This window comes from Podarcis tiliguerta (genome assembly GCF_965153285.1).
Source record: "Podarcis tiliguerta genome assembly, chromosome: 7".
NCBI classification, from domain to species: Eukaryota; Metazoa; Chordata; class Lepidosauria; order Squamata; family Lacertidae; genus Podarcis; species Podarcis tiliguerta.
In genome coordinates this window covers 45,164,247-45,177,652 of record NC_139540.1, presented here as the reverse complement: position 1 = coordinate 45,177,652, position 13,406 = coordinate 45,164,247, and the positions used below count along the sequence as shown (strand labels likewise).

General features: G+C 37.5%; 1 protein-coding gene across 3 annotated transcripts in view; it reads left to right on the top strand.

Annotated features, from left to right (window-relative positions):
* YES1 (YES proto-oncogene 1, Src family tyrosine kinase) overlaps positions 1 to 13,122 on the top strand; it is a 30,645-nt gene extending 17,523 nt beyond the window's left edge. For all 3 annotated transcript variants that reach the window (XM_083450157.1, XM_083450155.1, XM_083450156.1), the window contains 10 exons: positions 144 to 243; positions 1,506 to 1,604; positions 3,952 to 4,055; positions 4,155 to 4,304; positions 4,488 to 4,643; positions 5,035 to 5,214; positions 6,924 to 7,000; positions 7,361 to 7,514; positions 8,088 to 8,219; positions 9,274 to 13,122. In XM_083450157.1, coding sequence (XP_083306283.1) covers positions 144 to 243; positions 1,506 to 1,604; positions 3,952 to 4,055; positions 4,155 to 4,304; positions 4,488 to 4,643; positions 5,035 to 5,214; positions 6,924 to 7,000; positions 7,361 to 7,514; positions 8,088 to 8,219; positions 9,274 to 9,482 — 1,361 coding nt within the window. In that variant the 3' untranslated portion in view covers positions 9,483 to 13,122. The remainder of the gene's footprint in view (positions 1 to 143; positions 244 to 1,505; positions 1,605 to 3,951; positions 4,056 to 4,154; positions 4,305 to 4,487; positions 4,644 to 5,034; positions 5,215 to 6,923; positions 7,001 to 7,360; positions 7,515 to 8,087; positions 8,220 to 9,273) is intronic.
* Positions 13,123 to 13,406: the final 284 nt, after the last annotated feature.

Genomic DNA, 13,406 nt, shown 5'->3' with positions numbered 1-13,406 from the left:
GTAGGACCTAGGTGCAACGAAGCTCTTCTGGATACAGCCCATTCATCCAATTCAATTTACCATCAAGATGAAATTGAAAGAACACTTTTATATGCCTCCTGTTTAGCAAAAGACCTGATTTTCATATTTTTGCTTTTCCTAAGGTGGTGTTACTATTTTTGTGGCCTTATATGACTATGAAGCCAGAACTACAGATGACCTTTCATTCAAGAAGGGTGAACGGTTCCAGATAATCAATAACACGTAAGTATTTTCAGCTTCCTGTGGACCTGACTGCACATGTTAGGCATGTGTAGCTGTCCGCTGACAGGATGGCTACTGAGTGGGATAGCTCAGTTGGTAGAGCATGGGACTCTTAATCTCAGGGTTGTTGTTTTGAGCCCCACATTGGGCATATGATTCCTGCATTACAGGCAGTTAGACTAGATGGCCCTTGTGGTCCTATGGTTCTGTGGTCAATGGTAGGAGCCACTTCTATGCAGACCATGCATGCAGGAGGGGTTAGATGCAAAGGGAAACTGGGTTGCACCCGTTGTTCATTTTAGGAGTCAGGATTATCTCCAAAACAATACCATCATCTTGTTAGCTGCACTACCGTCAGAAGTGTGGAGAGCGGCAGCCTAGAAGAGGGCATTTGTCTGTGGCAGCCCCTACATTGTGCCACTCCCTTCATTGCATAGTTTATGCCATTTGCAGAAGTGTTGCAGTTCTTTACTCTGTGCCCTTTAACAGTTAAGGTTTCTTATTTTGTGGGACCCAAGTCTTGCTGAATTCATATTGTTCTAATCCATTTGGAATAGTTTTATGTGCTTTATAATTGTAATAGTTGTATTTGTTTTTTATAATTGTATAATCTTATCTTTGTAACTCATCCTGTGACCTTATAGTGAAGAGTGGGTAAGAAATAAAAAAAAAGGGGCAGGTAGTAGATCTAATTATATATGCATGCACACGCTATCTATCTATCTATCTATCTATCTATCTATCTAATATGCATATATCATGAAAGTTTTTGCCAAATTGGAACTTGCAGTAAGATACTTCCAAGTCTTCTGAGATTCCAAGTCTCCTCTAATAATGAAACTGCTTTTTGACATTCAGAAGATGATCATATTTTATTCCCTAATTGAAGAGTTGTTTTTAAAAGTGACTTTCCATTATTTTCCAGAGTTGAGAGGACATTCTGTCTCCTTCAGGGCTTCCTAACCTTGGGAAACCAGAGCCTTTCAGGATCCGTTTTCTAGATTCATCCTTTCCAATTATTGGTCAAAGGTTTACTAGAGGCAAGGTGGAAATTGACCTTTCTACTGCATACAATTGCCCCTAAACAGGGGGAAATTTACTTGTTTCTAGTGCAACCTAGTTGAGATTCCGTTTTCCTAAATTTCAATAAGGCCATATTAGCTAAGCCAGGACTGAAGATCAGTTTATGTATTCATGTCATTTCACTTTGCAAAGTGACTTATTGTTCATGTATATTCAGTGTAATACCGTTTTTTCCCCAGGGAAGGAGACTGGTGGGAAGCACGATCAATTGCAACAGGAAAGAGTGGCTACATTCCTAGCAATTACGTGGCTCCTGCAGACTCCATTCAAGCAGAAGAGTAAGGCATTGTTGTGTCCTTGGTCAGTCATTTCACCCATAACCTTTCAACAGAATTATGGGCAGAAGACTTATAGGCAGATGAAAGATTGCCCCATTCCAAGTGCCTTGAGGGACTAAATGAAACCAATCTCTTAATAAACATTGTTTATATTTTAGCTTATATTTACATAACATACACCAGAGTTTTGGGAACGGTATTTGCATGTGTAGCTGCTGATGCAATTATTGGCCCATCACAGCCTGCAGATATTGGGTAAGGGAGAAGCTAAATTATTAATAGATACCATTTACAACAGCTTTGGGGCCAGATTCAACTACTCTCTCTCATGCTCACCCGCTAGCCATGAGATGGCTCCAAGGTTTTGATTATTTGTGATTTTCATATGTGCATGCAACCCTTGGAACTGAAGTCCCATGTAATATGAAGGATTATTGCACATGCTTAATCTAATGCTGATAGAATAATGCTCTACAATGCTTGTGTTGTTTAACAGATTTCTATATTTACCAGTATTTTTTACATTCTATCCAAGTTACTAAGGGCAACAGGGTCATGGAACACAATTAGATGGCTACACTTCCATTGGGAAAGTGCTGGAGTGCTACTTGTAGATTATGAAAGTAACCTTCCATTAACTTGCTGTGGGTGGAATTGAATAATCGTGGTTGATGACTCATGCATTAGCAAGTCCTTTGACATAGATACTCCAAGAATTTATTTATCATGCAGTGTTTGTTGCTATGAACCATACTTTGTTATCTAAATCTTGGGTGAAAGCAGTTGCCTCTCTCTCTGTATTGCTGCATTTTAAAGTGCTTTTTAAAAAAGGCTTTGTGTACTAGACAACCAATTTTTGTCTTGCCACCAATCCACTCTCTTAAGTCCTCTGGCATGCATAGTGATCTTAGGAATAGGTGAAATTGCATCTTATGATGGCGCTGAAGTTATCCTCACCCAGGCTTTGATGCAAACTTAAGGAACTTGTTAAACACCACATCAGATGAGAACTCCCAAATTCTTATCTGGCTCAGGTCACAATCAAATTTGGAGAAGAATTAATGGCTTCCCCTCTTAACGCAATTCCATTTACCATTTGCAAGGAGGCAGCAGGAGCACTGAGCATTCATAGGGCAAGGGTAGAAAATTAAGCAGAAAGGCTTTGTTCCTTCTCTCCTTCTGTTTTCCTGACATGACAGTAAGCCTGGGGAAATATGAGACAGGTAAAGTCTCCTGTGGGGCACTGCAGTTGCAGCAACCTTTGGGAGAGCTAAATTGCACATGACCACTCTGCCTTTGTACCCAGTGCATTGTTAATGAAAGAAGGAGAAAAGAGATACCCCTCTCTTCTCCCTCTCTACAACTTCCACTGCTGCTACCAGATTTCTGGGTAAATGTAGAGAAGAGGGGGAAAAGGAGTTGTGCTGAGTGTGGTGGACTGATAGGACCATCAAAGGCTGACACTAATTTTTTTATTGGACTTTTGGTTTGACTTGGAAAAATATTTGTTTTCCCCCCCAGGAGAACTTGGATAATATCTAAATTAATCTGGGGACAATTTTAGAAAGCTTTCCCATCTATAGTCTTATCTTATTTCCACCTGGGTTATGGGGAAAGCTAGAACTAGCAGAAGACTCTTTTGCATACCTCAGTATGAATGAGAAGAAACCATGTCTATAGTTTATTTTTTAATCTATAAATATTCAGTTGCATAAGTCAGGAGTGTTTAAGATATCATAGGATACAAAATGATATGTCACACATAACATAATGTGTTTTCCAAATTAATAAATAGTTATAAATATTGCCTCGCTTTAAAATACTGTTTGGTATGCTTGACATTTAAAAAATACCACAAAACTACAATGAAACAATGAATTTTAAATGAAAAATGTAGGGGAACAACAAAATTACATTGAAGCTACAATCCAAAGACTGCCTCAGCAAAACCAGTGATTGCATTAGTCCAGTGGAATTTTTAACTATTTTAATTGAGCAGTTAACCCCCTATGTCAATCCACAACTGTGGGCCACAAAAGAGTTTGCCATAGGGTATGAGAGAGTGGCTAGAGTTCAAGAATAAGAATAAAGACTTAGACTATTATTGGGCCTTTGGGACAATTTCCATGGTTGTTAAACTATAGTCCATAAAGAAGGAAACCATACTTCCTGTTCAAATAGAAAATATTGCAGGTTTATAGTAGGATCAGTGTGGAAAGCCATATTCTTATCACTTGAGATGCAATTGACTTTTTTTGTAAAATGGTTTCTTTACACGGCAGTATTATCCAGACTGTTGCAAGAGAATCCTTATTTGACCATATATTTTTTCCTTTGAATTATCTAGATGGTATTTTGGTAAGATGGGCAGGAAAGATGCAGAGAGATTACTTTTAAATCCTGGGAACCAACGTGGTATTTTCTTAGTCCGTGAGAGTGAAACCACAAAAGGTATATCATTAATTTTGTTATTTCATAGGGCAAACAACTATTGTTGTTTATAAATACATTGACAAAAGCAAAACTTTACTTTTTTACCTTTTTTTCAAGGTGCTTATTCCCTTTCTATACGTGACTGGGATGAGGTTAGAGGTGATAATGTGAAACACTACAAAATTAGAAAACTTGATAATGGTGGATATTACATAACAACTAGAGCACAATTTGAATCTTTGCAAAAGCTGGTCAAGCACTATACAGGTAAGTCTTAAATCCTCCAGCTTCATATATAGCTGCAGCAATGAAAATATATAGAATCAGATCTTAATATTCTTAAAAGATGTATAAAGAGCACTTTTGGTCTAATGAGAGAATTTATGGAAATGGCTTTTTGTTGTTGAAAAATGTGACTATCTGGGATTTCCCCCCCCTTCTAATTACCAGATCATGCTGATGGCCTGTGTCATAAATTAACAACTGTGTGCCCAACTGTGAAACCTCAGACACAAGGTTTAGCAAAAGATGCCTGGGAAATTCCTAGAGAGTCTTTGCGGCTAGAGGTTAAGCTGGGTCAAGGATGCTTTGGTGAAGTATGGATGGGTAAGCATTGCACAGGGAAGGGTCATAGTTAAGTGGTGCAGCATAGGCTCTACATGCAGAAGAAACAAGGTTCAGTCGGGCTCCTCCCATTTGCAAAGGATCCCTGGAAGGAGGGCTAAGAAGACTTCTGCCTTAAGGCCCTAGAGAGCAACTGCCAATCAATGTAGACAACCCTGGACAAGGTGGACCATTGATCTGATTCAGATTAACACTGCTCATCAGTTCATGAAGCATGAATAAAGGGATTTTAATATGATTCTCTATATAGTTTTCAAAGTAAAAAAAAAGAGAAAGCAGTTATAGGTAACTGATTAGTGTAATGCCATTTATTTATTAGATTCTGAAAATCTCTCTCTGCTGTAACTGACAGTATAATGCACTGCTTCCATAGGAACATGGAATGGAACTACAAAAGTAGCAATCAAAACACTAAAACCTGGTACAATGATGCCAGAAGCTTTCCTACAAGAAGCTCAAATAATGAAGAAATTAAGACATGATAAACTTGTTCCACTTTATGCTGTTGTTTCTGAGGAGCCAATCTACATAGTCACTGAATTCATGACAAAAGGTACTTGTTTCTTCTTACATGGATACAAAAGAGATTGAAATGGAGATATTTTGTAAATTCTGTTGTTTGGTTTGCTGGGTCTCCCTTGCAAATAATCTGCTGGTCTTTAAAAGACTGACATATTCTCTTTTTTCTTTCTTACATTGTCACAGTTTTAACTGCTTAACTGTTTGGTTTTCTATTAGGGAAAATTTCTGGGGACCTATATATGAATGGCATCAATATTTTGCTTCAATCCTATTGATACATAAAATAAAGATTCATTTAAAACTATTTCAGATAAGACTTTCTAAAACAGGGTCTGCTTTGTATGTAATGCTAAACAATAATTCAGTGTTACACGCACAAGTCTCAGGTTCACGCATCCCCCTGTCCTTTCTTATCTGGTTGTGGCCACCATGAGGCAATTGGAAGCATTTGCTTCCATTTTCAACTAACCACTGTTTGTCATTATGTCTTAACAGTCTTAATACTTCCAATATCCCCCTTGTAGCTATGCAGAAGGAAAAGTGAGGGAGAAGACACAAGTACAAAGCTACTGAACATAACATTAAACTGCGGTTTAGTGCTTTGTGCAAATTCAGCCTATATGTCAGATACAGTCTGACTTCATAGAGTCTTCTGCATCTGAAACAAAAGGATAGTTCTTGTTCTGCAGACATGCTGCTCTGTTTCCAATTTAGCACTTGGTGCATCAGCTAAAATGAGGCCAAGACACAGGCTCCTGTGCTTCCCCTCTTCAGTCTCCTCCACGTGGCCCAGAAGAGGATTTTGGCAACATTTAGTTATATTTTCACAGAATCCCAGCTTGTTGTTGCATTTGAACTAGTTTTAAAAGCTAGTTTCATAATGCAAAGTTTTAAAAACTTATAAACCACAATCTTTGATTTTTAAACAACAAAATGCTAGTAGCATGGGAGAAAAAGATTGGGCACAAGAATCTCATTCCAGCTTCTCCATGCCGTGCTCAACCATGTGACTTAACTTAGTGTTGTGTGCGAGTATAACAATTGTCAATTAATTCTGCCTTCTGTATGTGGATGCACATGAGTGGGTGAAAACTTATGCACTCAGGTGCATAGCAGTAGTAGATGAAATTTGAACTGGCTTCAGTTCCATTATTTTCCTAGCTGCTTGCTGTAAATGTAGAAACTGCTGTTGTACAGATTCTAGTAATCCAGTCTCTTTGCAAGAGGGAGAGCTCTACTTGAACGCTGCCTGTGACTAACAGATAAATCAATACTACATTTGCATCCATTTCCACAGGTCACTTGTTCATGCATATGTGATGTAAAATTGGTGCCTCACAAAGTTATGGAGGTGGTTTCTTTTTGGGGAGTCTCATGTTCAACCAATAAATTTTAAACGGCTCTAAATTAACAGCATTGAGCCTCTCATCCGGATAAACCCAAGGCATTAGCAGCAGTAGCAGCACTGCAGTCCCTTCTATCGATTTCCTACGTTTTGATTCTGTCAGTATTAGGTTTGTGCAATATGCTTGAGACAACCCTATTTTGAACTGTCCCTTGCAAAATTATGCAAAATCATTGTGTTTTGGACACTACTGTGTTTTGCAAAGAATATTATCTATGCTAACAGATTCCATAGCAGAGAAAACAGCCTAGAACCATTCCCTGTAAATTACTTTAATAATGTCTCATATAAGTTTCCAGCTGCACCTAAATTAATGCACTAATGTCTTTCTGCAGGTAGCTTGCTAGACTTTCTTAAGGAAGGAGAAGGGAAATATTTAAAGCTTCCGCAGTTGGTGGATATGGCTGCTCAGGTACTTGTTTAAATCAAGAGAGGTCATTTTGCTAGATTATTATCTTGTTACAACATGGTAGTATTGGGTAACATGTAGAAAAGGTTGAACACAACAGTCTGCTTTAACTAGTGTATAGTTTTTTTCAGTTTATGAAGAACTTTTAATTCTGTTGCAAAATAATAATTACTACAAGCTTGAATAGAATATATGCATAGTTAAGTCTAAAAATCTTAAATCTAAAAATGGTAAAGATCTAGTATCAGTGTTATGTTTGTAAAATGTAACGTAGGCAGCTAAACAAGAGCAAACATGTTTATTAGTTTATGTTAAGTATTTGGGAGACTGTGAACTGTTTTGTTAATATACCATTTTTTAAAGATTGCAGATGGCATGGCCTACATTGAAAGAATGAACTACATCCATAGAGACCTTCGGGCAGCTAACATCCTTGTAGGAGACAACCTGGTGTGCAAGATTGCAGACTTTGGCTTAGCAAGGTTAATAGAGGACAATGAGTACACTGCCAGACAAGGTATATCTGTTATTTTGTTATATTTCTTATTAACCAACAGAATTAATTTGAGAGATTTAAAATCTAGAACCACATCTGGGTTCATGATCAGCAAGGCCTAAGCATAATTGTTTGGGGCCCAATACACACTTGTAACATGGGCTTCTCTCACACACATATTACAGTTGCATACCATCCTTGCAGTCTCATGAACCATGAAATAAAAATGTCTATTTCAATTCTGAAATTGCATTTTCTATATTTCTGAAATTACACCGTGTCCTACACCGGGGCTTTTCTATAATACCTGAACCCTATCATTGCTATATTTATCTAACATTAAATCTAGCTTGAAGTTCAGAAACGTCATTATTTTGCAATTTGGGGGAGTTGGTCCTAACAAAGGTGTTACCCCATCAGTGTTTGAGTCCCCTCTCCCCATGAATCTATGGGCCTGCAAACATTTTACATTATAAGGTTATTTAAATGTTTATACTTCTGGCCTTTTTCATTGTAAAATTATGAATTCTCTCCCCAGAGTCAATCTTGCAAGTTTACACCAAAACTATTTTTTATACTTCTCTCCACTTTTAGGGGCCAAATTCCCAATTAAGTGGACAGCACCTGAGGCTGCATTATATGGTCGGTTTACAATTAAATCTGATGTCTGGTCATTTGGAATTTTGTTGACAGAGCTTGTAACAAAGGGTCGTGTGCCATATCCAGGTAAAAAAAAAAAGAATAAGAATATTGTTGTTTGCTTATATGGTATCTTGAATGTGTGAGCCAACTCACTGTTCTATTTCTTGCTGTGTTTTTTGCTTAAAAAATTATGCAGTGCAAGATAGCTTGTTTTATTCAATAGTATTCAAAACTGGTTTGTCTCCAGCATTGTTTTCACTTGTGAACAAGAGTTCACCACTAAACTAAAAGTACTGAAGATTAATTTGTTAGTTTAGTTAGGTGGTTCTGCTTTATGAAAGGACTGGAGCCTACAAATTATACTATTATTGATTTTGTTCACCTCAGAAAATCAATTCTCTGGACAGTGTACATAGCAATATGTGAAACAAGATTACACCACCACAATAATACAATAAATTCAATGCTAAAAGCTGTCCCAGCATGAAATAAAACAAATGCCCATCACAGTAAACAGAACATTTCACAAATAAAAGAGCTAAAACCAACCTATCAGCAAAGACTAATATGAAAATTATATCAATAGGCCTGGGGTTATATAAAAGTTGTTGCAAAGAGAGAGAAGATGAAGGAGCCTCAGGTTGCTGGGGAAGAACCTGGGTGAGGAGAGCCGTGGGAAGGTGAAGACCCTCAGTCCTCGCAACTGCCTCATTGGGGCAAGACCTACCGGGGAAAGTTGCTCTGATCACTAGGCCTGAGCTGTTCTGGTTTCTTTGGAGTTAACTTCACTTACACTGGTTGTTTTGTTGTGACCTGCCCCTGACTCCAGCTCTTGACATTAACTATAGACAAAACTGCAAACTGTAGTTAACAAGACAGTGTCTATTCGTTTCAGATCTTGGTTTGTCACCCCCCAAACAAACCAAGACTTAGGACTGACTTCAGGTTTGAAAACTCAGACAATCATAGCTTAGCGACATAAATCATGGGTTTGCATTACATCTGAACCCAGCCAATATCTTGTTTCAGATACATCCGTTATTCATAGATTCTCAAAAGGCCAGAAAATCACTGGCCACTCCTTAAAAGCTCTCCATGTTCTTGACTATAAACTTCAATCCATATTGTATAATTTTAGGCATGGTAAACCGGGAAGTTTTGGAACAAGTGGAACGTGGCTATAGAATGCCTTGTCCTCAAGGATGCCCAGAATCTCTCCATGAGTTAATGAAACTGTGTTGGAAGAAAGATCCTGATGAAAGACCAACATTTGAGTATATTCAATCTTTCTTAGAAGACTATTTTACTGCAACAGAACCACAGTACCAGCCTGGAGATAATTTATAAGTCTTTGGCCTACATTCATTGCACAAATCTGCCAAATATAAAATACTTCCAAAAAAAAAAAATCCTTGCTGATTGGAAGGACTCAGAGGAAAGCAAATTGCCATTTGCATGCTCTTGATGGCTAGCAAACTGGAATTCCATAATACAATTGCACAAAACCACTTTTTAAAGTGTTATACCCAAATGTACCAATGATGTGATATTTTCCTTCCTTATTCTGTCAGGGTCCAGAAGAAGCATACCTTAAAATTGGTGGTAAAATGAGCGTTACCATTACAGTTTATAAGAGTGGCACAGCTAATCTGTTTCTTTTTCTCTCGTCTTATCTGTACTGCAAAGGGAACACCAGCAATTGGATAAACTTCTGAATGGAAATGTTCTGAGAATAAGAAAGGAGGTTTACGGGACCAAACAATTCAGTTCCAATTTTATAAAATGCCCTGTGTCCAAAAACTGAGATAGCACTACAGTTGTGATCTTGAGACCCGCCCCATTTTACATTGATTTAATTAGGATAGGAAAGTATTCTTTTAAAAACCAGACAATTTATGATAAACTTGATTAAATTGTAGACCTCAGTAGTGGAAGTGAAGAGCATTAATGCACTGTAGAGATACTTTTATGTTAATGTAACTGGAAATTAGTATATGCAAGTTGATCTCCCCCACCCCACCCCCGTTCCTGCTATACTTTAATTATAAATGATAAAGTTAACCACAAGTTGAATTAATGCAATCAGGGGGAAAGAGAAAGTCTCATCATTCTTTCAAGAGGTAGCCTTTCAGAGAGAAATGCCCTGTGAAACATGCCTCAATCTTTGTGAGCTTCTTTCAGGAGAGAGAGAAAGAGAGAGAGAGGGAGGGAGGGAGGGAGGGAGAGGTGGTCAGTAGCTACAAATGCTTCCTATAAAACATTGCTAGTTCAGGGATTCACAAAATTGCACTTCTGCTTTTCTTAAGAAGATACTCTTATGTATCATTAACAGAGTATTTATGGGAAAAAGTGTGAAAAGTTGAGGAGCCCAATATATTTAGTATTAGATTATTTACAGCAAATTATTGATGGTTAGTTGGCCCAGCTGTTGCATACTATATTCAAGCTCCAAGCAAACAGAGCATGCATACAGAGCAGGGTTTGCACATGGATTGGCTGTTTAGAAAAGCCAAACTCCCACCAATAAGTGGCTGTGTGTGGAAGGGGGAGTGGTTGGTAGGATTTACCATTCCCACCACCCGGGCTTTGCATATTCACTCCACTAGATTCAGCTAGTGGCAAGCGTGGAGGAGCCTTCTTCCACCTGCATATTGTCCTTAGTTATATTTGGAAGTAATAGTAGTTAACATAACCTCTGACATATCAAGCAATAATGTGCCGTTGGCATTGTTAGAATTTGCCAATTTTACTTTTAAAAAAAATTCTGCACAACAAACTTTTTCTGTGAAAATTATGATCAACATCATTGTCATATCAGACAAATCGTGTGGATTTAGTTCTTAATGGTTACATTTGTTGCATCGGGAGTTTTGAATTCTGCTCCTACAATATTTTTTGTAAAACGGTGCAATTATGTTGCATTTTCCCTTATCATTTATGCATCCCTAACTATGAAATTTTCTAAGGGTTTTATGTAGAAAATAAATTATGGGATTGTGATTTTTCCTGTATGTTAGAATGGGTAATGCAATTACATTTATGTAATAATGCAACACAGTAAATTATTCTGATATTGATTGGATGTTTATTAACAAATGGAACAATTCATTGTAACAACATTTGTATAGTGAGGAAATAAAAAAACACTTAACTTTATGAGCCAGTTCATAAAAAACGATTATGTATTTTAAAAAGAATGCCCTCAGTATCTACAACTTTCTTTGTGATAAGTCTTTTACCTCAAATCTTTGATGTAATTAAGCTGTTTTGGCAAATAAGAACTTGACACTGACATACTTTTTTTTTATTAAAAGTAATACAATACACTAAAAGATTTAATTATTTTTATAAAGTATGTTTTTAATTTTAACAGGATTGATTTTAAATTAAATTCACCCCAATTATAGCAGCTTATCTTTTTAAAAAAAGAAAAGAAAAACCCTGATAGGTTCCTGAGCTGCTTTCTTAAGCCAGTATGACACAGGGGTTAGAGTGCCAAGGAGAGCAGGGTGGAAATCCCCACTTGGGATTCATGTTCACTGGGGGTCCTTAGGCCAGGCACTGCCTCTCAGCCTAACCTACCTCACAGGGTTTTTGTGGGGATGAGGGAGAGCTATGTGTGCCACCTTGCGCTGAAAAGGGCGGCCTATAAATGCAATAAATAAATTAAACAAACAAATAATTTGAACATCGCTTTAGAACTGTAGAGGATTATAAGAATCACTATTCTGTTGTCGTTTCATTTTGCATTCTTCTAAACATTTTTTCTCTCCAGTCCATATAGACTATATCTTGCAGATGTCAGGGCTTACTTAATTTCTCCCCCCTAGAATATTAATTACGTACTTTTCATAAATTATTTTGTCGGTCCTGTTTCCGTATCAGTGAGCAAGTGAACCCTTCTAAGATACGCTCTGAACGGTTCCCCCTTACCAATTAACGATAAGAAAACACTAACGACTACTTTGCTCCATGTGGATGAGGCGTCTTGTGATATTATGAATGTTTTGTTATTAATTTGTATACTTCGCATCGGTTCTTGGGCTACAGTCCCAGGACTGCAGCAGTATTTGTGGATCTTCCCTGCTCCAGTACTTTGCCAAATAGATCAGAGACTGAACTGTACCATGAATTGAATAGTATCACTGCTATGTGTGTGTGTGGATCTCAGGATTCTCTCCCCTCCACTTCCTTCCACATGTGTGAGCTGCATTGGTAGATGTTGGGGAGTTTGCACCCCACAGCAGCCTCTTGCATGAGTGGGGTGTGTGTGTGTTTGTGTGTGTTTGTGTGTGTGTGTGTGTGTGTGGTTGTGGTTTGCTCCTCAGTGGACTGGGAGTGGTAAACATAATTAACTAAGAAAATTATGCAAAAACCCAGCTGAAAAGAATGGATGCCACCATTTCCTTGTGTTGCTCCTGTTCATTTCAAAGGGATCCATGCTGGGAAAGTTCCCAACAGATTGTGCTGTTGGTTTTAATTTCTCAGACACTACTTCCATGCCATCTCAGCTCGTTTTTAATGCAAACGACACAAAAGCTTAGTTTTGTGCATTGTTTCCCATGTCTTCTTCCACAACCTCATTCTTCATTCAATATTGTACAGCCAATCCCACATCTCCAGTGTACAGAAGTGCCACTGTATATTATGACTGTAGAAATCCTAGTATACTGTTTTCTAAACAAAACAAAACGACGATGCAAACTTTTTACATGTTTTCAACTACTACATTTATTGTATTTTCAGCACTTGCGCTACTGTAATCAATCATTTAAGAATGATTTTGATATTTTAATGGAAACAGTTATGTAACATTTCTGATCAAAACTGTATTGCAAACCTTGCCCATCTGTTTTGTTGAAGCTACATTGTGTGGTAACTTTTCATTTTTAAATTTTGGTTTGGTTTTCCTATCATGCTGTGTACACAAGCTTAAATATTTTTAATATTTTATTACTTTTGCATAATTAAACTTCCTAAAGTATAATCATTGTGTAGTGAATACTGTTTACAAAAACAAACAAACCATGGTTTAACATCTGTGGAAATCTAAGCATAACTCATTATTCCTCTATTCAGCAGTGGTGCTTATTTATATTACAGTCTATTTGTTAAATGTCATATTTTGCTAGATGTATGTCAATTCGTAACCACAGCCCTTTCCTCAAAAATGTCTGATATGAAAGTTCAAAAAATAATAGCTGTGACATTGACAATTTGTATTTTCAGACAATATCCAGGGCACTCTTCCCCATACAAGTTTCCTGGATT